The sequence below is a fragment of the Somniosus microcephalus genome, chromosome 6 (genome assembly GCF_052327205.1).
Source record: "Somniosus microcephalus isolate GS21.2 chromosome 6, FLI_Smic_1.0, whole genome shotgun sequence".
NCBI classification, from domain to species: domain Eukaryota; kingdom Metazoa; phylum Chordata; class Chondrichthyes; order Squaliformes; family Somniosidae; genus Somniosus; species Somniosus microcephalus.
The window spans coordinates 51,932,015-51,957,758 of record NC_140992.1 but is presented as its reverse complement, the minus strand read 5'-3'; the positions used below and the strand labels follow the sequence as shown (position 1 = coordinate 51,957,758).

At 42.5% G+C, this 25,744-nt stretch overlaps 1 protein-coding gene across 1 annotated transcript in view; it reads right to left on the bottom strand.

Annotated features, from left to right (window-relative positions):
* xxylt1 (xyloside xylosyltransferase 1) overlaps positions 1-25,744 on the bottom strand; it is a 181,735-nt gene that overhangs the window by 50,581 nt on the left and 105,410 nt on the right. Inside the window, exon 3 of the mRNA XM_085990216.1 lies at positions 19,166-19,298. Within this exon, the coding sequence (XP_085846342.1) occupies positions 19,166-19,298 (133 nt within the window). The remainder of the gene's footprint in view (positions 1-19,165; positions 19,299-25,744) is intronic.

Genomic DNA, 25,744 nt, shown 5'->3' with positions numbered 1-25,744 from the left:
GCCTGGCACTTGTGTGGTGCGAATGTTACTTGCCACTTGTCAGCCCAAGTCTGAATGTTGTCCAGGTCTTGCTGCATATGGACACGGACTGCGTCAGTATCTGACGAGTCTCGAATGGTGCTGAACAGTGTGCAATCATCAGCGAACATCCCCACTTCTGACCTTATGATGGAGGGAAGGTCATTGATGAAACAGCTGAAGATGGTTGGGCCTAGGACACTGCCCTGAGGAACTCCTGCAGTGATGTCATGTGATTGAAATGCATGACCTCCAACAACCACAGCCAACTTCCTTTGTGCTAGGTATGATTCCAACCAATGGAGAGTTTTCCCCTTGATTCCCATTGACTTCAGTTTTGCTAGGGCTCCTTGATGCCACACTCGATCAAATGCTGCCTTGATGTCAAGGGCAGTCACTCTCACCTCACCTCTTGAGTTCAGCTCTTTTGTCCATGTTTGGACCAAGGCTGTAATGAGGTCAGGAGCGGAGTGGCCCTGGCAGAACCCAAACTGGGCGTCAGTTAGCAGGTTATTGCTGAGTAAGTGCCGCTTGATAGCACTGTCGATGACACCTTCCATCACTTTGCTGATGATTGAGAGTAGACTGATGGGACGGTAATTGGCCGGGTCGGATTTGTCCTGCTTTTTGTAGACAGGACATACTCGGGCAATTTTCCACATTGCCGGGTAGATGCCAGTGTTGTAGCTGTACTGGAACAGCTTGGCTAGGGGCGCAGCTAGTTCTGGAGCACAAGTCTTCAGTACTATTGCCGGAATATTGTCAGGGCCCAAAGCCTTTGCAGTATCCAGTGTCTTCAGCCGTTTCTTGACATCACGTGGAGTGAATTGAATGGGCTGAAGACTGGCATCTGTGATGCTGGGGACCTCAGGAGGAGGCCAAGATGGATCATCCACTCGGCACTTCTGGCTGAAGATAGTTGCAAATGCTTCAGCCTTTTCTTTTGCACTCACGTGCTGGGCTCCACCATCATTGAGGATGGGGATATTTTTGGAGCCTCCTCCTCCTGTTAACTGTTTAAATTGTCCACCACCACTCACGACTGGATGTGGCAGGACTGCAGAGCTTTGATTTGATCCGATGGTTGTGAGATCGCTTAGCTCTGTCTATCGCATGTTGCTTCCGTTGTTTGGCATGCAAGTAGTCCTGTGTTGTAGCCTCACCAGGTTGACACCTCATTTTTCGGTATGCCTGGTGCTGTTCCCGGCATGCTCTCCTGCACTCTTCGTTGAACCAGGGTTGATCTCCCGGCTTGATGGTAATGGTAGAGTGAGGGATATGCCGGGCCATGAGGTTACAGATTGTGGTTGAATACAATTCTGCTGCTGCTGATGGCCCACAGCGCCTCATGGATGCCCAGTTTTGAGTTGCCAGATCTGTTCGAAATCTGTCCCATTTAGCACGGTGGTAGTGCCACACAACACAGTGCAGGGTATCTTCAACATGAAGACGGGACTTCGTCTCCACAAAGACTGTGCGGTGGTCACTTCCACCAATGCTGTCATGGACAGATGCATCTGCAACAGGTAGATTGGTGAGGACGAGATCAAGTAGGTTTTTCCCTCTTGTTGGTTCACTCACCACCTGTCGCAGACCCAGTCTGGCAGCTATGTCCTTTAGGACTCGGCCGGCTCGGTCAGTTGTGGTGCTACCGAGCCACTCTTGGTGATGGACATTGAAGTCCCCCACCCAGAGGACATTTTGTGCCCTTGCTACTCTCAATGCTTCTTCCAATTGGTGTTCAACATGAAGGAGTACTGATTCATCAGCTGAGGGAGGGCGGTAGGTGGTAATTAGCAGGAGGGTTCCTTGCCCATGTTTGACTTGATGCCATGAGACCTCATGGGGTCCTGAGTCAATGTTGAGGACTCCCAGAGCTACTCCCTCCCGACTGTATACCACGGTGCCACCACCTCTGGTGGGTCTGTCCTGCCGGTGGGACAGGACATACCCAGGGATGGTGATGGTGGTGTCTGGGACATTGGTTGTAAGGCATGATTCGATAATTATGACTGTGTCAGGCTGTTGCTTGACTAGTCTGTGGGACAGCTCTCCCAATTTTGGCACAAGCCCCCAGATGTTGGTAAGGAAGACTTTGCAGGGTCGACAGGGCTGGGTTTGCCGTTGTCGTTTCTGGTGCCGAGGTCGATGCCGGGTGGTCCGTCCGGTTTTCTTATTGTTTTTCGTAGCGGTTGTTTACAACGGAGTGGCTTGCTAGGCCATTTCAGAGGGCATTAAGAGTCAACCACATTGCTGTGGGTCTGGAGTCACATGTAGGCCAGACCAGGTAAGGACGGCAGATTTCCTTCCCTAAAAAGGACATTAGTGAACCAGATGGGCTTTTGCAACAATCAACAATGGTATCATGGTCGCCATTACTAAGACTAACATTTAACTCCAGAATTAAATTTAATTGAATTTAAATTCCACCAGCTGCCGTGGTGGGATTTGAACCCATATCCTCAGAGCATTTGACTGAGCCTCTGACTTACTAGTCTAGTGACATAACCACTACGCCACTCGCCTCCACCGATAGGTTTCAAATTTGCGATTTTCTCATGATTGACCACTTGATTTCAGAGGCGTGGGATGCCCTTGCTCAATTAGTGTTTTGGGACTGAAACTCGCCTCTGCTGACAGCACTTTTTCAGTCTGATTTTATGACTTCTTGCTCCCTTGGCTCATTCCACAGCATTTCTGTGTTTCCTGCACCACATCCAACATCTTTTGAGAAACCACTATGTCCAATTCCAAGGCAAGGGCCTACCCGAGGCTCTCAGATGAGGCGCTGCAAATGTTGTTGGAGGGGGTGACAGCTAGCATGGAGGTGCTCTTCCACTCATCTCAGAGAAAGAGGCCAGCCAAAGAAACCAAGGCTGTGTGGGTACAGCTGGCAAGGGATATAAACTCCAGATCTGTGTGCAAATTGGGAGACTGTATCTGTGTATTGATGAAATGCCATCCCTGTTGGAAAGCACTGAAATGATTTGAAGCCAAAATGTTGGAATTTTGCCATCTGTTCTTTCGCCTTAGGCAGCTCCACATTGCGGGCACCGCCACACTTGCGTTGTCAGGTTGGTGGGCTGAGTGTAAAGCGGCCAGAGAGTCCATTGTCAATGAGGTCCTAGGATGGAGCAAAGGACATGTGCCAACTTGGGCAACCTATGCAAATCTGGCCATAAGTTCATCCCTTGCATCCCGGGCTCTGACCTCCTCCTCCAGATTCTTCTTCTCCTCCTCCTCATCGGAGGTCCATGCAGAAAGAAAACAAATAGTTCATAGAAACATAGAAGATAGGCGCAGGAGTAGGCCATTCGGCCCCTCGAGCCTGCTCCGCCATTCGATGTGATCATGGCTGATCATCCAAATTCAGTACCCTGTCCCTGCTTTCTCCCCATATCCCTTAATCCCTTTAGCCTTAAGAAATATATCCAACTCCTTCTTGAATATATTTAATGAATTGGCCTCTACTGCCTTCTGTGGTAGAGAATTCCACAGGTTCACCACTCTCTGGGTGAAGAAATTCCTCCTCATTTCTGTCCTAAATGGCTTACCCCTTATCCTTAGACTGTGACCCCTGGTTCTGTGTCCCATGCTGCTTGTAGATGCCTCCTTTGGGGAAGCACTCATTGCAAGAGGCTCTTCCAAGGAGGTCCCACAGTTGATGGAGTCAAGCTGCAGCACCTCTGACTTCAGAAGGCCTTCTAAAAGTGCTCAGAGACCTTTTAAAGCCAAGGTCTGGCACCTGCAAGTAATCCTTGCTGCAATAAACGATGTCTTGTTAGACCTGCAGCAGTGAGGAGGCCACCCACGAGTCAACCCATCAGGGTTTACCTGGCGTGATTTAGGAGGTGTGTGGATCACACCGAAAAGCTGGAAAAATCACGAGGGCCTTTTAAAATAGGCTTAGAGAGGCCCTTAACGAGCATTTAAGGATGTTAAATAGCGCAATGGCCAGCTGGAGGTGGGAGCGCTTCCCAACTTCCAAAACCGGAACCGACAAAATCCCACGGAGGCAGGTTCCGAACCCGACCTCTTTGAATCTGATTTTCCCACCTTCCCCGCCTCCTCCGAAGTCAGAAAATCACCCCCTATGGTTATCGGACTGTGCCTTTAAGAAAGTGAAGTTTGGGGGAGCTCATTAGGCTAAACACTGCCTTCTATCTCTTGGATCTGGGTTCAAATAATACTGACAGGTCAGGATGTACAGAAAATGGTAAGTTATAACACAAGGTTATGCTTTTAAACCAAAAACTAATGCACAGCTAATTGATTTTTTTTATGCAGGTGATATTTTCTGTAAAGAGACTCAGCAGAAATCAGTAAGACCAGACACACTGGGTATCACCAGCACTATGAGACAGCTAGCCAGCCCACCCACTCAAGAGGGAAAGAGCTCGCCAGACAAAAAAAAGCGCACTGTTCTCTCAGGCCCATCACTTTCAGCATTGCCCTTGAATGCACATGTACAGCATTCCTTGGTTTGTGAGGCTGATGACGCCAGTGCGTGCAGGTCATTTGCAAACTGAGGGCATGTGATCAGATGTCACATGATCAAATCTCCAGGAATATGTCCAATGAAAGTTGGCAACCCTAAGAGTGGGTGGTGTGGGAAATGGAAAAAAAATGCCTCACTGGTGCAGTAAGGTGTGCTCTTCTGAGCTTGGGGCTGAGGTACTATGCTAGGGCAGAGCAACGAGTTATGCTATACCTGACCTGGAAGTGCTTGATCGAACACAGGTTAAAAGCATCCCACAGTGCAGCATGAAGCCCAGGCAAGAAGGTCCCAGGTTTGATTCGCAGTCTATTCTGAGCTAGCTGATTGGAGCTGGGCAGTAATTGGCGCTGTATAATGAGTCTCAGTGCCCCTAATAGGTATCCTGTGACCCCACTCCTTCCACTGGCAAGTGCATTTGTATAGGCATTGAGCAAAGAACCAGACCAGGCTGAGCTGCAGCACCTCTCCGGTGCAATAGCCTGCTGACACTCGCTGTCAAGTTTTATGCACAAATAATGGCTATTTGAGTGCAGTACCCGATGACTGGAGTCAACACCTTAGAGAGGAAGGGGAAAAAAATTGAAAAATTTTGTAGAAAAATAAAAATCACATCAGTTACAACTTTTATAAGCAGTCCACACAACTCCCACTGCTCACTAATTGCACAGGTACAAGTAAAAAATAGTTGTCTGAATAAATATTTAAACTTGGCAACAACATCTTTCCCTTTTCAGGTCTTGCACATATTTATCAGCTGTGATTGGCTGTCCAGAAATATTGGATCTGGGCAGAGATGAGAACTTAGGCACAGCCAGCTGTCACTTGCTTTGAAGCCATTTGCTCTTTGAAAAAGTGTGCATCATAAAGGTGCTCGGAGATCCAAAAGAAATCTGTTAAAACCATCTGACATTGAGGGATAGACATGATATGTACAAGTATAACAGATTGAAGAAGCTACCTTCAGGATCCATCAGTTCCTTAAGACTACTGCCAGGGACTTTCCTGCCACTTTAGTACAAATTATACCTTCAAACTTACTCATTTATATGTTTTTGGTTGGCACAATCAATCTCTCTGGCACAAACAACAATATAGCACAAACACTCAAAGCCAGAGAGTGAAAAACAAGCACAGCTTCAATCCCTGGCCCACTCATCTACCAATCTGAGTGGCATTGAGTGGAGGCAGCAACATTTCCACGCAGAGCAGAAAGGAAAATCTGAAGAGAGTCTTGCCTGACAATCTCTAGTGGCCAGCTTTAGAGAACATGGCCAGCATTCTGGGAATAGGTCGCAGATCCAGCCTCTCAGCAGCGGTGCTGTGGAAGATGCTGACAGTGAAGGAGAATTTACAAGAAAGAAAATGACGGATCCAAGTTTTATTTTTAAAACATGGGAGATTGCTTCTAGTATTTTGCGTTTGTACTATCAGCATTACAAATACTATTAACAACCTCAAAATACTTTCTGCAGCTATTTCATTATTTTCTAAAAACGGCCCTTTCTTGTAGTCTAAATTTCATTATCTTTTTGAAAAGCCTCAAAACGCCATATTTCAGTTCTGATTAATTTTTTACATCAACAGATGAACTGAATGCAATGGCAATTTCACTCAAAGGTTCTACAAGGATGGGTGGTGTGGGGAATGGTAAAAAATGTCACAATAGCTCAGAACAGTAGGTGCCCATCTGAAGGTTTCATATTTTTTTCTTTTTGCCACCTCAAGTCCCTGCTGTCTATGTTATTGAAGATTGGTTTGGCTGGGTCTCAGAACAATTTGACAAAGCCCCTCAATTTCTACGTAAGCAACAAAATGCCTGTTTTTAAAAGTCCTTCCTTTAATCTACAAATGATTATATTATCCCAGGTCCAAGATCAATTAATGAATCCCAATAGGGAAGCTGTAAAGAAGTTTGCTAAGTAGCACCGTCATGTTTTGGGAGTTTTGACGTTTTGGTTCGGAGGAATTTCGGGTAATTTTATATTAAGATGTGACTATTAAGTTAAATTCAGCTCACAAGGGGTTAAATCCAAACAACACTCAAGCTATCTGGGAAAGTGTAATTGACCCTACAGCTAGGACCAGATGAAATATTGTCAGAATTCTGTTTCTCACATAATTCGCCAAGGCTTCTTCGGCAGCACCTCCCAAACCCCGCGACCTCTACCACCTAGAAGGACAAGGGCAGCAGGCGCATGGGAACACCACCACCTCCAAGTTCCCCTCCAAGTCACACACCATCCTGACATTCCTTCATCGTCGCTGGGTCAACATCCTGGAACTCCCTCCCTAACAGCACTGTGGGAGTACCTTCACCACACAGACTGCAGCGGTTCAAGAAGGCAGCTCACCACCACCTTCTCAAGGGCAACTAGGGATGGGCAATAAATGCTGGCCTTGCCAGCGATGCCCAGATCCCAGGAACGAACAAAAAAAAAAGATTTTTAACCAAGGGAGGGCAGTTACACTCAACAGCAACAACATCTTGTATTCATATAGTGCCTTTAACATCGTAAAACGTCCCAAGACACGGCACAAGAATATCTTAAGACAAAAAATTTGATACCGATCCACATAAGGATAAATTAGGGCAGATGACCAAAAGCTTGGTCAAAGAGGTAGGTTTTAAGGAGCGTCTTAAAAGGCAGAAAGAGAAGTAGAGAGGCAGACAGGTTTAGGCAGGGAATTCCAGAGCTTAGGGCCTAGGCAACAGAAGGCACGGCCACCAAAAGTTGAGCCATTATAATCAGGGATGCTCAAGCGAGCAGAATTAGAGGAGCGCAGATATCTCGGGGGGGGGGGGGGGGCTGAAGGAGTTTTGGATGACCTCAAGTTTACCTAGGGTGGAATGTGGGAGGCCAGCCAGGAGTGCGATTGGACAACTCAGTTGAACAATTGAGGAGAAACATTGAAAGAAGATAATGTGGTTACCTGCAATGCTGCAGAGAAGTTGAAAAGGAGGAGGAGGGATAGTGGACCATGGTCACAGTCACAGAAGGTGCCAACTAAATATTGGGAAGACCGAAGCCATTGTCTTCGGTCCCTCCCACAAACTCTGTTCCCTAGCCACCGACTCCATCCCTCTCCCTAACATCTGTCTGAGGCTGAACCAGACTGTTCACAACCTTGGTGTCATATTTGACCCTGAAATGAGCTTCCAACCACATATCTGCGCCATAACTAAGGCCGCCTATTTCCACCTCTGTAACATTGCCCGACTCCGCCCTTGCCTCAGCTCATCTGCTGCTGAAACCCTCATGCATGCCTTTGTTACCTCTAGACTTGACTACTCCAACACAATCCTGGCTGGCCTCCCTACATAAACTTGAAGTCATCCAAAACTCTGCTGCCTGCGTCCTAACTCGCACCAAGTCCCGTTCACCTATCATCCTGTGCTCACTGACCTACATTGGTTCCCGGTTAAGCAACGCCTCGATTTTAAAAAATTTCATATCACCCCCATGGCCTCACCCCTCCCTATCTCTGTAATCCCCTCCAGTCCCACCCACCACCCCCCCCCCGAGATATCTGCGCTCCTCTAATTCTGCCCTCTTGAGCATCCCCGATTTTAATTGCTCAACCATTGGTGGCTGTGCCTTCCGCGGCCAAGGCCCTAAGCTCTGGAATTCCCTCCCTAAACCTCTCTTTCCTCCTTTAAGATGCTCCTTAAAACCTACCTCTTTGACCAAGCTTTTGGTCATCTGCCCTAATTTATCCTTATGTGGCTCAGTGTCAAATTTTGTTTGATAACACTCCTGTGAAGCGCCTTGGGACATTTTACTACATTAAAGGAGCTATATAAATACAAGCTGTTGTTGTTGTAACTTTGATTAAGACCATTTCAGTACTGTGGCAGAGACATAAATCTGATTGGAGAGATTTAAACATGGAGTTGCGGGAAAGATGGGCCCAACATGTTCAAAGACTTCAGAGGAAAAAGGAGATTGGAGATGGGTTAGTAGCTTGCAAGAACAATGGGGTCAAGGATGGGTTTTTTGAGGAGGGGGTGGACACAGCCGTTTTGGAGATGGAAAGAGCACATTTACTGAAATACACTATTTTACTGAAACAGATTATGGTGACAAACAACACCTTTCCATATGGACCGAAATGCATACAAACTGCGGACATGAACATTAGTATGATTGTTATAGCTCAGAATGCTTATTTTATATTTGCTGAGGACTGGGCACAATAGTAATAAAACACAATTACAGTTGTAGATACGTAGTAGACAAAAACAATGTAAAGAATACAGGAAAGATCCCCATGAGGCTCGAATTCTGAAGCTTGTGTTCTTTTCTTGCAGATCAAGGTTTGGCCAGATGTCAAGTGCAGACACTCTTGGCAGCCTGGTTACCCGACCACAGATGTTGGGAGTGCTCTTCTGGTAAGGTGCCCTGCTGTGATAATGAAAGCCTCGATTACACTGACACAGTTGATTTGAAAAAAGATCCTAGTTTAGATGAAGGAATTAAGCAAATCAATTTAGAAATTCTAAATTTATAAAGAAGTATTAATGACTCTGGGTTTACTGCCCGTTGCTTTCTTGAAGCATTCCATTCAGCCTGTGTAATGGTTTCAGGGTAGCTGAAATAGCAGAGTGCTTTTTGCAGAACCAAGGATTTCAAATCTGAAAACAGAAAATAGGCAGGTGTTGCATCCCCTACGCTTGCACAGGAATGTACCGTGGGAAGGGGAGGGGGTGCTTGCCTTGCACCATCATCCCTCTTGTCATTTAATCACTACTACCTTCCACCTCATCACAGACCTTCCCTTTTGTTAATTCCTCCCTCCTCTCTTCCCTGCCTCTGTACTTGCTTAAAACCTGTTTCATCAGAACTGGAAAAAGTTAGAGATGAAAGGTCATTGACCTGAAACATTAACTCTGTTTCTCTCTCCACAGATGTTGCCTGACCTGCTGAGCATTTCCAACATTTTCTGTTTTTATTTCAGATTTCCAGCATCCGCAGTATTTTGCTTTTGTATTTCAAATCTAAACCTGGCCTCAACGGATACAACAATCTTGGCTGCTCACACAACAACAACAACAACGTGTATTTGTATAACACCTTTAACGTAGTAAAATGTACCAAGGCGCTGCACAGGAGTATTTTAAGACAAAAAATTTGACACCGATCCACAAGGATAAATTAGGGCAGGTGACCAAAAGCTTGGTCAAAGATCTAGGTTTTAAGGAGTGTCTTAAAGGAGGAAAGAGAGGTAGTGAGGCGGAGAGGTTTAGGCAGGGAATTTCAGAACTTAGGGCCCAGGCAACAGAAGGCACGGCCATCAATGGTTGAGCAATTATAATCAGGGTTCCTCAAGGAGGGCAGAATTAGAGGAGCGCAGATATCTTGGAGGGTTGTGGGGCTGGAGAAGAAGATAGGTTCTGCCAATTGTGGCTGTGCCACTGGATGAAACTGACCTTTCAATGCATAAATAGGTAAGGAATTGAAAAAACTTCATTCAGATACCATTGATTCAAACCTTTGTGCTGACATAAATAAGATTAGTGTATCAACTACTCAGTCATTTTTTTGAGACATATGGGCTCAATTTTCATTGGGCTGTGGAGGGGGTGTGGGGGGTCAAAAATCGCAAAATCGGGGGGCACGAACCCATCCCGCCCCCAACCCGCCTCCAGGCCAGTTTCAAAGGAGGCGGATACCCGACCTGTGCTGGGACCCACCTCCCCGAGGCGGGAAGGGGATTAGTGCCAATTAACTGCCTGTTAACAGGTAGTTAACAGGCAGTTTTTAGCCTAATCCCTATTTTTATCCCTGAAATGTGGGATTCCCGATGGCGCCAAACCACACCAAGTTAGCGAGGCGGACCGTCGGGCTGAAGGGTTCGAGATGTCCGGTGTTCAGGTGAGTGATGGGTGCATGAGTGCAGAGGTAAGTGTGTTTGGTGTGTGTAAAGTGTTTAAATAAGTTTTACTTACCTTTACAGCCTTCCTTCCTTCAGGTCTCGGGAGTCCCTCATCTCACTGGCACAGAAAGCAGAATGGCCGCGAGCTGTCAAAAGTTGCAGCATTTAGCTTGCTGTTCTGCAGAGATCTCTAAATCAGCCTGACAGGAAGGAATTAACTTAATGTACAGATTGTCAGTGTTTGACAGCTTCAAAGAGCTGTCAAACGCTGATATTTCATCTGTCAAAAGCTCTTGACTGATGAAATGTCAATCCGTGACGTCACCTGTTGCCAGGTGGCCCTTAATCGGCCTGCTGAGCCCGCTGGGCGGGCTCAACAAGGTCAATCAAGTAAAAATCGCGTGGGTTGGCCACAACTCGATGGAGGCAGGACTACAACCCCAAAAGTTGTAGTTCCCGCCTCCTACATCAAAATCCAGCCCATAAGCTTTTGAAAAAATGTAATTGTGAAGTACAAACAAGACATCACTGAACAAGAATAACAGTGCAAATAATCCAACTCCAAATATAAAATATGTTTGAGATGAAAGGAATGTTATTACAAGTGTACATATGGATTCACTGCTTCAAAGCAATTTGCAACAGTTTTGAAACCTTACGTTCCCTAACTGTACTATGTAAAAGGATAACCTAACTGCGACTGAGTGGATAATTAAAAGTATGAAACTAATCAATGTACATCCAGTTATATATTTGGATATATCATATCTAACAGCTGGGTTAATTTTCATCAAAATGTTAATGTATTACGAGAATAGAATTAACGGCAGGAGTCTGGCCAATATTAGCTTCAGATGTTAATGGAAATCAATTCAGAAGAAGCTGGTAGTATTTTAACCAGCAATACACAAAGTGGACAATTTTCAACTGCCTGGTTCTTAGTTACGAGGTGTCTAGCAGTTGAAATGACAGGGAAACGGCGGCTACCCTTTGTACGCCCCAGCCTACCTGATGCAATTTTCAGGTGGGCCTGTAAATGGTGCCGAGCACTCAAGCCCAAAACAGGCAGGAGGCTGCCTGCATATGCCACACCCGCTCTACCCATAGCTGAACACCATACTCAAGGCACAGTCTGACTCCAGTATTATACAGTTTGATTGCGACTTGCATACTACTGCCTTTGTTGATTGCTGCTCTGCACTGATTGGACATGATGATACTAAGCCTCCTATGTTTCAACATCATCATTTTAACACCATTTACGGAGTACATGTGTCACTCATTTTTCTTAACTATTTGCAGCATTTTACACATCCACATTAAATTTCAATGTTCTGCCCAACTCACTATGATTTCTAAGCTGTCTGATCCAATTCTGCTCTCCCTCCTATTTTGGCATCATTTGCAAATATTGCAGATTGGCTCTATTGCAAACAGTGGGGATTATGACTTCCTAACAGCCGATCCCAGGAATGCATGCTACAGCTTGGGAATTAAAATTGCCAAGCATATTATGTGATTTTTCCCCAGATATAGACAGGTCCACAGTGGCCCTTAGGCTGGTTTACAATGGCACCTACCACCATATGCAATGGAGCTGATCTGAGGCAAAGGGACGGTCACTGGATGTCACCGAAGTTAATTAGCAAGGAAGGAGACTTACTTGTGGACCCCAAATCAGCATTAAAATTGACAATTAAAAAAAAAAATTTCTACTACAAAACTTTGAACAATAAATGCTACCCTACATTTTCCTTCCTTTCGCATACTTCTAACAATACACGAGATTAGAAGGATTCTTTTTCCCCACAATGAATATTTGGAGTGGGTTCCCAGCTATAGTAGTTAAAAAGAGCTGGATACACATTTGGCTAGAAAGAGAATTGAAGGTTAGAAGGGTAAAGTACAAGGAGAGAGGATTCTAAACTTTGCAGAATACTGGGGTTCTTGCACTGCTGGACGCAAGAAACTGTTATTGCAAGAAATATGAATGATCAGGGGTGAAGAATGTGGGAAATGTTGTTGGATAAATGTTCTGGAATTCTCAATTTCGCTTGGGGGGGGGGGGGAAGGGACTCAGACCCATTCCTCAAGCAATTGAGCGAGTTGAGCAAAGTACAAGATAGAATACTTTGCACATGGTATTGTGAAAGGACGGAGATTGATGGGCTGAATGGTCTTGTTTCTTTCCTCCATGGTTTTCTTCTGTGCCTACTGTGGCCCATTTTATTTTTTCCCAAACTAATTTATCCTTGGGTTCAAATGCCTCAAGATGCTACTGGTCCAGATTCATCATCCCCTTTTTGAATCTTTGCCTCTGCTGATTCCATATTAATATGTATGTTTAAATCCCCTTCCCACTCCATATGGCATCAAGTTTCTCTTTCCACCTGCTCCATCAGCTCTGTTTCATTCTGTGGCTGCGATGCCTTCCACTGACAATTAGCCTCCTGATACTCTTTGCCGAAGGCTCACAAATGCTACTTGGGCTAAGTACTGGAGAATTGCCAGCACGGTGGAATCATACTCCAGAAAGAGTCAGCACCTTCGGGAAAGGCAAAATATAATCTTGCTTTTATTGAACATGCTGCATGAATGTAATGTTTCACACAGTGTAGCACAAACCCACAGGTTAGGTTTTATCGCTACTGCAAGTACAACTGTTTTAAGTGTTGTAGTGGTATTTTCCACAAAGAGAAAAAAAAAAGTAAAACAAAAACGAAGTTTCCGGCACACAAGGAAGCAGCTGCAGTGCCCAGCAAACAGACAGATCTTGAGGCTCAGTTTTGGAGAGTGGACCGTTAACGGTATGAGGCCAAATAATCTATAAAAACAGAAGGCTGTTTCGTTGCAGTCAGATTGACCCGAAGCAAACATTGGAAGACTTTTCATAGAGAAGCAACCCTCTAGGCAGCACTCATTTAAGAAATGCTTGGCGATAAACAAGGAGCTAGTTGGTGTGAAGAAAACAGTAGCAAGAAACATGTATAGTGCCTGAAAAAGAAGTAATTTTGCATTAATGTTCTTTATATATATTAACACATTTTCAAAAAGGAATTTGTATTTCCGCAGAGAGCCAGCAAGTTGAAAGTCCAGGATGAATAATTGGATCATATACTTGTAGACAATCATCTGAAAGAGCATGGTAGAAAACTGTGGAAATTTTATGTGCATTCTGTGATGTAACTGCTCCCTCTGTTGAATGCTTTGGGTACAACGACCATGAGAAAACAGCTCCCCCAATGACTCAAATACAAAAAGAAAATACTGCAGATGCTGGAAATCTGAAATAAAAACAGAAAATGCTGGAGATACTCAGCAAGTCAGGCAGCATCTGTGAAGAGAGAAACAGAGTTAACTTTTCAGGTCGATGACCTTTTCTCAGAACTGGAAAAAGGCAGGAAATGGAACAAATTTTTAAGCAAGTGTAGGGGCTGGGAAAGGGGGGAGGGGATGAAAGAACATGCTGGAAAGAACATGCCCCTACGCTTGCTGAACATCCTGCCAATATTAATCATCTATCCTTATAGATGAAAAATGGCTGAGGTACTAGAGAGTGGCCGACACGGTTGAACCATACCGCTGGAGTCAGAGAAGAGGAGCAAACTGGACCTGAGTGGAGGGAGAAACAGTTATTTATCTATTTTGTTGCTAAATAAGTATGAGTAAAGGAGAAGTTTCTTGAATTTAATCAATCATCTTTTTTCAGGTGGGAATCCACCTTTTTGGATCATTCCTTCTCACCCAGACCCACTGAGATGAAGCAAATTACAGGGGCTGCCCATTTGTCTTTGAGCAGCTCCACACACCAATGTGAAAGTCTATACCTCACATGACCTGGAGGCACCCGAGGTGGGAAATGTTAGTACCATTTGGGGGTACTTCCCCAAATAACGTTTCCCAATTTGATTTAGTCTGAAGCAGCAACTCTGCATTTGGGTATGGAGCCAATCCAGGATACCCGGAGGTCTGCCCTGTTGTGGTGACACCAATTGTTCGTGGAATGTGGCCTCCATGTCAGGGAAAGCAATTCATTGAGCTGAAAATATCCCTTAGCAAGCAGGAGATATTTTTCTTTTTTGTTGTTAAATATATGTGGGTAGGACTACGTACTAAAAGTACTCCCCGTAGACTTTTCTCTACCTTTAAAAAAATCAGTGAAAATATGAGTTAGAGGATGTTTGATTTCAGGCCTTTTACAGAGGCTTATCCCAGTTTACATTACCTCATGAAACTGGCATATGGTGGCATATCATAGAAACAGTACCTTTGCTATTTGTATACTTGTATTTAATGATCAGAGTGTGGTACCAGGATTGACGTAGGTGGTGAGCAGTTACTTTTGAAGTAATTATCTCTGAATAAAAGCTTCTTTCTATTCAACTCTGACTACTTGATTCCTTCCATTGGTGACAGTTGAGTGGGGAGAAGAGAGGGAGGTTGCTGACAACTTCATGAAGACCATCAAGCCAGCTTGTAACTGTATCTTTGAGATGTAACATTTGACAATCTACAAAAAAAATTTACATTTCTGAAATGAAGTTTAACAATAGTATGCAGTTGCTGACTGAATCATGACAAGCCTTCGTTGGAACATGCTATGTAGTGAAGGAGAAGAATTTCTAAGATAATGAATAAAGAACAGCTTAATGCATTCAAACTAAACGTAGAAAGATTTCAGTGATCTGCAGGCAATTAGCAGGACAGGACAGTCATGTGTATAACTCAAAGAAAAGTGTCTTGTGTTTGATATGTTTTACACACTGAAGTTAGCTGAAACTTTAGGTGCAGAGCAAAAAGTAGCCTTAAAATATTTATCTACCAACTAAAGTAGTGCACTAAATCAAAAACAGCATAAAGTTCATCTACCTTTCTTAACTGTAGCCAAAATCTACCAATATCTTTGATAGCATCTTTCTTCAAATAATTCATACTTCACTCAAACTTTTATGGGTGTTTCACAAATAATTATTTTCTTAATGATCAAACAAAATGTGAATGGTATTTGGTTTGGCCTGATAAAGTTATGTTGAAAGCAATGCAGGTAACCATGGTGAGGCAGTGGGAGAGTAAAGGGAGATTACGCTAATCATGGTGACGAAGCCGTTTTTTAGCTCAGCATTTAATGTTTCACTCCAGTAACCATCCTACTATCCCCATTAAAGTCACCTTGAGGAATTAGGCATCACAGCTCATTGGTTTCTCTTGTCTGTATTTCATTCAGTTTTCTTTCACCTGACTCAGTCACTCACCATCCCAACCACGTACAATTTCTTCAGGCTACCTTTTCAAAGCTCCTTTATACACTACACTGCAGATTTTGTACTTTATATTTCATCATAAGCCCAGTATCACAAAGTCACCTTTCTTCCAGAATAGCTGATATTTTGTTTTTGGCAATTTCTGCCACAGAGTTCAGCTGTTTATTACTATGGACTTATGTCAGCCTGGCTGTGTTACTTATTACATATACTAATGGGCATTTCTAATTTTTAACATACGTAGGAGTATAAAAGATTGTGTTTTCATATTAGAATCCTTTTCCAGTAACCCACCATCACCCCCCAGAAAGTGTGGGCTTTTAATCTAAACAAAGATTAACTTTAGCTTCTTTTATCTCCACTTTCCCTCCCTCTTGCCACCATCATTATCAACATCAAGATGAAGGGAAATGATGAGAATTATTTTTACGCAGCGATTTATGATGATCTGGAAAGCACTGCCTGAAAGGGTGGTGGAAGCAGATTTAGTAATAACTTTCAAAAGGGAATTAGATAAATACTTTGACAGGAAAATTGTGCAAGGCTATAGGGAAAGAGCAGGGGAGTGGGACTAATTAGATAGCCCCCTTCTATGTTGTAAAATTCTATGGCCCCGATATTAACAGGGAGGCGGGGAGGGCGCAAGGGAGGCCGAAAACGGCCAAAGAACCCAGCAAGGCCGGGGACGTGAAGGTTCTGCTGTCAAGATCACGAATATATCATAGCTCCGGCTCCCAGCTAATGAACAGCCTGGCCAGCGGGCAGCAGGAGGCCGCAGATGGGAACCCGTGGGGACGGTCCCCGGCAATGGGGGGAGAAAAGATCGGGGTGGGCGTGGAAGGTTGGAAATCGGGGAGGTGGGCAGAGATTAATATTGGTAAGGAAGTTCCGGTCAGTAATCGGGAGGGGTGGAGATTGGGTCTAGGGGAGGCTGAAGGCTTCCTTGAGTGACCCTGTGGCCTTGGGGGAGCACACCTGCTCCTCCTGGCCCACAAGGAGTACTGAAAGAGCCACATACCTTGGGGAGCCAGCTGCTCTCGTCTCCTTTTCACAGGCGAGTTTCCAGACCCCCGGGAAAGCCATGCAGCACCAGTTAATCTCAGATCGGGCACCCAATTGCACTGTTGAGCCTGATTTAAATATGTTAATAAATCTTCCATGGTGGGACACTTGATGCCTCAATATCCGTCGCCATAAAAATGGCTATGGGCATGTGCACGGCACCTAGGGGTTGGGTTACGTGGATTTCACTTTTTAACCCTGCTCCTGCTGGTCGTGAGGGAGCCAATATCGAGGCCGATGATTCTGTCACGCTGCGAGAAATTGAACAATTTGGGACAATTCTTAGTCATAATCTGCACGTTGGAAAACATTGGTTTTACTACTGAAGGTGAACCATTTTGTTCTTTGCTTCAAGTCATCCGACAACCTTCACACATTGCTTAATGTTACTTTCACTGCTGGAACATTCCAGGCTTTAAATATCGAGCACTATCTTGTGGAAGCTACTTCAATTCAGTAACAATTCTGAAAGAATCTTAACAGGCCCCTGGGAGTGTACAACAAACATATATAGATTAAAAAAAATAATTTCCAGGTTCTGTCTTAGAAAAACAGCAAGGATAGCTGGATTTGAAACTCAAGTTCTGTACTTGATTTCACTGTATTCGATGCCACTGAGTTTTTATATATATATGTATTCGATGCCACTGAGTTTTTATATATATATATATATATATATATTTATATATATTTATATACATATCTTTCAGTGGTAAAATTTAAGAACATGTTGTACAAATTTGAAGATTCATGCTGTTTATTAAACATTTCAAAAACTTGTGCTATTGATACGATCATGGAGCCTTATCGGCTGATGTAGAAGAAAGAGTTAATGTTGAGGAATTTGGGGCTTTCGGATTGCTGAATGCAAAGAAATTGCTTGCATGTCCTTGTTCTTACATCATAGGTACAGTATTGCACAGTCACCATTCTTCCAGAGAAGCTGATAATTTTATTTTTTAAATTAAATTTGAAACCAACTATTTTAATACAGCGAAATCAAGTACAGAACGTGGTTTTCAAATCCAACTATACTTAGACGCTGTGCTGGATTATTTTGCTTTTTTTTGTTAAAGGCAGAATCTGAAAATTAAATACACTGAGTATATATTGCTGATTATACCCAGTTTCAGAGTGATGTGAAAACCTGTAATTTAGTAACTGGGCAAACTAGCTCTGCACATCCCACCAGACTGGAGCAGCGAAATGCTAGAGATAGCAGTCTCTAAAAGAAACTCGTACTACTTGAAAGGCAAGTTAAATCTTTTCAAAATGAAGTACCAAAGATAGAAAACATCCAGTGTGTTTGGGGACTATTCCAATAAACCCAGATTAGTCTACTGCCAGTCGGACCAACATGAAAGATACAGAGAAAATGCTATGCATTCAGCTCTGTGCCCTCTGCTTCTACAACTCTCAAAGGTCTGCCCTTCCATCTGGTTGATAACATTCTGAAACATGAAAATATCATCAGCCTCATTTATGAGGCAGTACTTCTGTTAAAAATAGCATAGAAAATTAGCTCTTCTTCATGATACATTTTATGGAAATATTAAGGGGCACTCACTATAACGCATCATGCAAATTGCTTGGCTCCAAGAACCCCATTGAAATCTGAATACATTCAGGAAAATTTACACTCTTCCCCCATTATCCTGCTACTTATAAATGATGTGGGTTTCCCTCATTTTCTTCTGTAAAGACTGCTTGAGGACTAAGTTTATTTTAACCAGAATTTCTCAACATAAATCAACATTTAACTAAAGCCCTTCAAAACCATTGCAATGTATTCACATTTCTGCCATCTCTATTATTATTACATCAATGTTGTTGCTGTGGTAACAGATTTGTTCTAAGCTTTTTCCAACGTCACAGTGCCTCTTCCACCTATATATTTAAATAGAGCTGAGGTCTTCATTTAATTCACAAATTATTAATCCAATCTTTTTCTGCAGACTTTATTATCTAACAAAGATATAAGCAACTATAGGTGTTTCCTATGTTTAAAAAATATATAGTTTTTTTTAAATAACCCATTATTCATAACTGAATAACTACAATTTTTATACTTAATTTTCAATAACTATTTTCACGCTATAATTTTGTTTTATAATTGGATAACTTTTTGTTCAGATATATACAAAAGAATATATTGAGCTATTAAAATGCAAACCATCAAATGTCAGCAAAATGAAAATGTTGCAAAAACTACTTTGGGAAAAAATATATAAAATGACAGCCCTAATCATGGTTCCTTGTGGCTAAATTACATCTCTCAGAATATAAAGTACTTAAGTCAGATTTGGAATTCAGTCTGAAGTCAGCAGAGATAAAACTGCAAATGGTAGTCAGGACCATCCCATAAATCATCCAGAGCAATCAGTTCTTGGGTCTACAGTCTTCATTTTAGCTTCTGGTCAGGCTTTTAAGGATATTGCAGCAATTTCAATACCTGTAAACAGGCTGCATTTCTCTGGCGATCCCTATCACAGCTCCTGGCTGGAACTTCTCAAACTCCCCAAACAGGCCCCTGATGTTAGACATGTACTTCAGATCCAGGTCCAACTGCACAATACGTGTCATTTCTGCAAAACAAAAGGAGGAAAAATCAGGTCACACATAGGTCACTGGGAATAGACAGGATGTATTATATCCTATGTTCATTCAAAAGGCACCAAGAGGTCTCTGACAAAAAACGTTCAAATTAGTCAATTACATACACAGCCAAAAAACCAACACTGATGGAAGAAAAACACTGAGGATTTAGCGAGAATTACAGTAAGCTTTATAGTATCACATTTTAGAATGTGCCGTTCACTTTCTCAGCGGTTTTCTCTAACAGTAAATACATAACTGATCAAAGATAAAATCCGAGTGTGTCAACTCACTTCCCGTTTGGCTCAAGATTAAAAATCTGAGTCTGTCACAAGATATGCCCAATTCCCATGTTTTGTGAAGCTAAATCCTCACCAAAACTGGTAAAACCAACTGATAGCTTGAATACAATATAATGCTCATGAACTATCATATTTTGTATATTAGCAGTTAACTTAGAATGAGGTGCAGTATGTATGATTATTAAGACAAGGGCCCAGATTTTGCGGTCAGCGGCGAACGAAACAGAGAGTTTAATGGTAGCAGTGCAGCAGAGAATAAGGTCAAAGCAGTGAATAATGGTAAAACATTTAAATTAAAGGCTCTTTATCTGAATGCACGAAGCATTCGTAACAAGATAGACAAACTAGTGGCACAAATAGAGATAAATGGGTTTGATCTAATAGCCATTACAGAGACATGGTTGCAAGGTGGCCAAGGTTGGGAACTAAATGTTCCAGGGTACTTGACGTTTCGAAAAGACAGGCAGAATGGAAAAGGAGGGGGGTAGCCCTGATAATAAAGGATGACATAAGGACAGTAGCGATAAAGGATCTCGGCTCGGAAGATCAGGAAGTAAAATCAATATGGGTGGAGATAAGAAATAACAAGGGGCAGAAAACACTGGTAGTAGTAGTATATAGGCCCCCTAACAGTAGCTATACCATTGGACAGAATATTAATCAAAAAATACTAGGAGCTTGCAACAAAGGTAATGCAATAATCCTGGGGGACTTTAATCTTCATATAGACTGGACAAATCAAATTGGCAAAGGTAGTCTGGAGGATGAGTTAATGGAATGCTTTCGGGACAGTTTCCTAGAACAATGTGTCATGGAACCAACAAGGGAACAGGCTATTTTAGATCTTGTATTGTGTAATGAGACAGGGTTAATTAACAATCTCATAGTAAAGGATCCTCTGGAGCAGAGCGATCATAATATGATAGAATTTCATGTTAATTTTGAGAGTGACTTGCCCAAGTCCAAAACTAGAGTCTTAAACATGAAGAAAGCCAATTACATAGGTATGAGGGGCGAGTTGGCTAAGGTAGATTAAAAAGGATGGCGGTAGATAAGCAGTGGCTAGCATTTAAAGAAATATTTCATAATTCTCAACAAAAATACATTCCATTGAGAAACAAAAACTCCACGGGAAAAGTGATCCAACCGTGGCTAACTAAAGCATTAGATTGAAAGAAGAAGCTTATAACGTTGCAAAGAATAATCAGAAATTTGGGTCTCCACAGGTGAGTGCGCATGGAGTACTCACCCATAAGCCCAATGGAAGTGCGCGGGAAACCGGACTTCCGTTCCCCTGAAAGCAGGGGTTCAGAGGGCGAATGCGTGCACGGGAGAGGCTGCGCGTGCGCATCAAACTTCGGGGTTTTTTTTGCTTTTTTTTTTATATACAGGTTTTCCCGGGAGGGTAAGTCTCCAGAAGTTAGACGTGTAAAAAGCAGGCGTAAGGTCTGCTTTTTACAAGGTAAGTGGTGAATTAATTAAAATTAAAACATTTTTTCCACAGGCTTATTATTTTTAAATACTTTAAAGCAAGTTAAGTTTATTTTTAGCCCCATTAGAAAATAAAATAAAATTTTTGAAAAAAATTAATTGTTTAAAAGTTATTTCATTTAATTTATAGTTTATTTAAAAAATGTGATGTTTTTTAAAAATGTATTTGAAGATTTAGTGATGTTTTGGGGCCCGTAGTATTTCTAAGTTTGACAGCACTTCCTGTCAGACTTATGAATGGTGCATTCCCTGCTCCGATTGGCTCTCCATGGCCCACGTGGTCCCAGGGGACGCATCGAACTAACTGCGCCCCTGGGATACGCAAGCACTGCGCGCCGGCAGCTGGAGCAGGCCCAGGATCGGAATTCCATGGGGGCCCACAGCTCAACGGCCGGCGCGCAAGGTAAGTGCAGGTCGGGGGCTTGCACCCGCGGGAAGCCCCCAACCCAAATTTCTGGGCCAATAATAAGTCTGAGGATTGGGAGAGTTTCAGAAACCAGCAAAGGTTGACCAAAAAATTGATAAAAAAGGAAAAAATAGAATGAGAGAAAACTGGCAAGAAATATAAAAGCAGATTGTAAGAGTTTCTACAAGTATGTAAAAAGAAAAAGAATAGCAAAGGTAAACGTTGGTCCCTTAGAGGCTGAGACAGGAGAAATTATTATGGGCAATAAGGAAATGGCAGAAATGTTAAACAAATATTTTGTATCTGTCTTCACTGTAGAAGACACAAAAAGCAGACCAAAAATGGTGGGGAAACAAGGGTCTAATGAGGGTGAGGAACTTAACATAATTAATATAAGTAGAGAAAAAGTACTGGAGAAACTAATGGGACTAAAGGCCGATAAATCCCCTGGACCTGGTGGCCTACATCCTAGGGTTCTAAAAGAGGTGGCTGAAGAGAGTGGATGCATTGGTTTTAATCTTCCAAAATTCCCCAGATTCTGGAATGGTCCCAGCGGATTGGAAGGTTGCAGATGTAACACTGCTATTCAAGGAAGGAGGGAGAGAAAAAACAGGGAACTACAGGCCAGTTAGCCTGACATCAGTCATCAGGAAAATGCTGGAATCCATTGTTAAGGAAGTGGCATCAAGTCACTTAGAAAATCATAACATGATTAGGCAGAGTCAACATGGTTTTATGAAATGGAAATCATGTTTGACAAATTTATTAGAGTTTTTGAGGATGTAACTAGCAGGGTAGATAAAGGGGAAGCAGTGGATGTAGTATATTTGGATTTCCAAAAGGCATTCGATAAGGTGTCACATAAAAGGTTATTACACAAGATTACGGCTCGGTTGGGGGGGGGGAATACAGTAGCATGGATAGAGGATTGGTTAACGGACAGAAAGCAGAGAGTAGGGATAAATGGATCTTTTTCAGGTTGGCAGGCTGTAACTAGTGGGGTGCCGCAAAGATCAGTGTTGGGGCCTCAGCTATTTACAATCTACATTAATGATCTAGATGAAGGGACAGAATGTAATGTATCCAAGTTTGCTGATGATACAAAGCTAGGTGGGACAGTAAGCTGTGAGGAGAACAAAAAGAGTCTGCAAAGGAATATAATAGACTAAGTGAGTGGGCAGTACGGTGGCAGATGGAGTATAATGTGGGGAAATGTGAGGTTATTCGCTTTGGTAGGAAGAATAGAAAAACAGAGTATTTTTTAAATGGTGAGAAACTTTCAAATGTTGGTGTTCAGAGAGATTTGGGTGTCCTCGTACAAGAAACACAGAAAGCTAGCATGCAGGTACAGCAAGCAATAAAGGTGGCAAATGGCATGTTGGCTTTTATTGCAAGGGGGTTGGAGTATAAGAGTAAGGAAGTCTTGCTACAATTGCACAGGGCCTTGGTGAGACCACACCTGGAGTACTGTGCACAGTTTTGGTCTCCTTATCTAAGGAAGGATATACTTGCCTTGGAGGCGGTGCAACAAAGGTTCACTAGATTGATTTCTGGGATGAGAGATTGTGTAGAATGGGCCTATACTTTCTGGATTTTAGAAGAATGAGAGGTGATCTCATTGAAACATACAAGATTCTGAAGGGGATTGACAGGGTAGATGCTGAGAGGTTGTTTCCCTTGGCTGGAGTATCTAGAATTAGGGGACATAGTCTCAGGATAAGGGGTAGGCCATTTAAGACCGAAATGAGGAGGAATTTCTTCACTCAGAGGGTTGTGAATCTTTGGAATTCTCTGCCCCAGAGGGCTGTGAATGCTGAGTCTTTGAGTATATTCAAGGCTGAGATAGATAGATTTTTGGACTCTAGGGGAATCAAGGGATACGGAGATCGGGCGGGAAAGTGGAGTTGAGGTCAATGATCAGCCATGATCTTATTGAATGGCGGAGCAGGCTCGAGGGGCCGTATGGCCTACTCATGCTCTTATTTCTTATGTTCTTATGTCATTAAAAGTAGCAACACACGTTGATAAGGCCATAAAGAGTGCAAACAAAACACTGTGATTCCTTTCTAGAGGAAGAGAATACAAAAGCGAGGTAATGTTAAATTTATATTCAACCTTGGTTAGACCGCAGGGTACTATGTGCAGTTCTGGTCGTCATACTACAAAAATAATATTAAAGCACTAGAGAAAGTACAGAAAAGATTTACAGGGATGTTACCAGAATTGAGAGGATGTAACTATCAGGAAAGAGTGAGCAGACTGGGGCTCTTTTCTCCGAAAAAGAGACTAAGAAGAGAGCAGATAGTGGTCTTTAAAATTATGAAGGGGTTGGTAGGGTGGATGTGGAGGAACTGTTTCCATTACAGTTTCCACTAACAGATCAAAAAATAATTTAGGCGGAATTTATTTGCACACAGTGTAGTGAGAATGCAGAACTCAGTTTCACTTGGAGTGGTTGAAGCAGATGTCATTAATGCATTTAAAGGGAGGCTTGATGCATACAAGTGGGAGAAGGGTACAGATGGATACAAGGGCAGGGCGGGAAGAGGTAATTAGAGAGGGAGGAGGCTTATGTGAAGTTTAACATCAGTATAGTCCAATAGGATCAAAAGGTCTATTTCTGTGCTGTACATTCTATGTAATTTAACATTACAATTACCATTACAGCCTCAGTTAATAGTTACAGGTAAATTTCAGAATTTTAGCATTGCAATTCCCAATCGGAAATGCTTACATAGCAAGTTTCAATGATGCGTGCGCTCTACACTAGATTTTTAGTAAGATAAATAGATAGTTGTATAGATCGTGAGATAGACTCATCTTTTAAAAGCTTCAATAAAAGATTAATAGTAAACATAAGTAGTAGAATCAGGACACTTTACTCCATTAAAATATAATCTAATTTTATGGTCTTTGATTGATTGGAGTTCAAATTAAGTACAAAGACCGGAATAACCTCTAATTATAATAACTTTAACTACATCTTTGATCTTTAGACCCGATTCCAACTTGCTTCTACACATCACAACACTCAGACATCAGTTTTAGATTCATTTTACAAAATGCCATGCCAATTGGAAGGTACTTGCAAATCCTGAAACACATTAGGCACCAGACATGCATGCAGCGCGGCCAACATTTGTTTTCATTTAATCTTATTTTAAAATATTCTGCTTTGTAATGTAATAAAATATTGTAGCCTTTAATAAAAACAAAAAAAAACTCAGCTGGTCAGGCAGCATCTGTGGAGAGAGAAACAGAGTTAACCTTTCAGGTCGTGACCTTTCGTCAGATTTCAGTGGGTGTAAAGGACACAGATTGGGCCCATATAATATACATGTGAGTTTCAAGTCTATTTTCCAATTGTAAAATGGTGCACGTTATAACAGGGTTATCAACCTGAAACGTTAACTCTGTTTCTCTCGCCACAGATGCTGCCTGACCTGCTGAGTATTTCCAGCATTTTCTGTTTTTATTTCAGATATCCAGCATCCGCAGAATCTTGCTTTTGCAGCCTTTAATGCGTTTTGTAAATGTCAAACTGCAGATATATGAAAAGTTATAAATTTTTCTTTGGTAAAGTGCTATGAATTCAAAACACACAATCTATAGGAGATAAATTATTAGAATACAGTAGAAATCAATCAAAAATGATGTAATGCCTAAGACACCTTGCACAAAATATTGAGAGCAGAAAATGAATGCTGAATTAGTGTGTGAAGTGCATGACTATATTGAATTTCACCTCGAGGGACTCTGACTGTGATGTTTATTGGAAGCAATTCAATCGTTTCATTAAACACTCATCTGGAATCACAAATGACAAACAGAAACTCCAGTGCAGCATGTTATATTAGAATATAAATTCAACCAAGTTCATATTTAAAAAATGAAACCAATTGTTAATCATTGCCATCTGCATTCACTTTAATTAATTTTAGATTTTTGCATTTATTTTCTCTCCCACTGTCTTCACACGCCCATACATCCTACCCCCGTGTGCTGGGAATATTTCAGCAGGGAGCCTGCTTTATATTACTGTGGGCTGCACTAACTGTTTTTACAGAGCAAGATGGAGCACATATTCAACTGCTGAATGAAGCAAATCAATCACATGCTCAGATGTTACGGCAACAGCAGCATACACTTAATTTGCTTACTTCCTTGGACTGGCCAAGCACTGTGCAGTTTATGTGATGGACAACGGCCGTGATTTTATCGGCACTGAGGGGGCGGA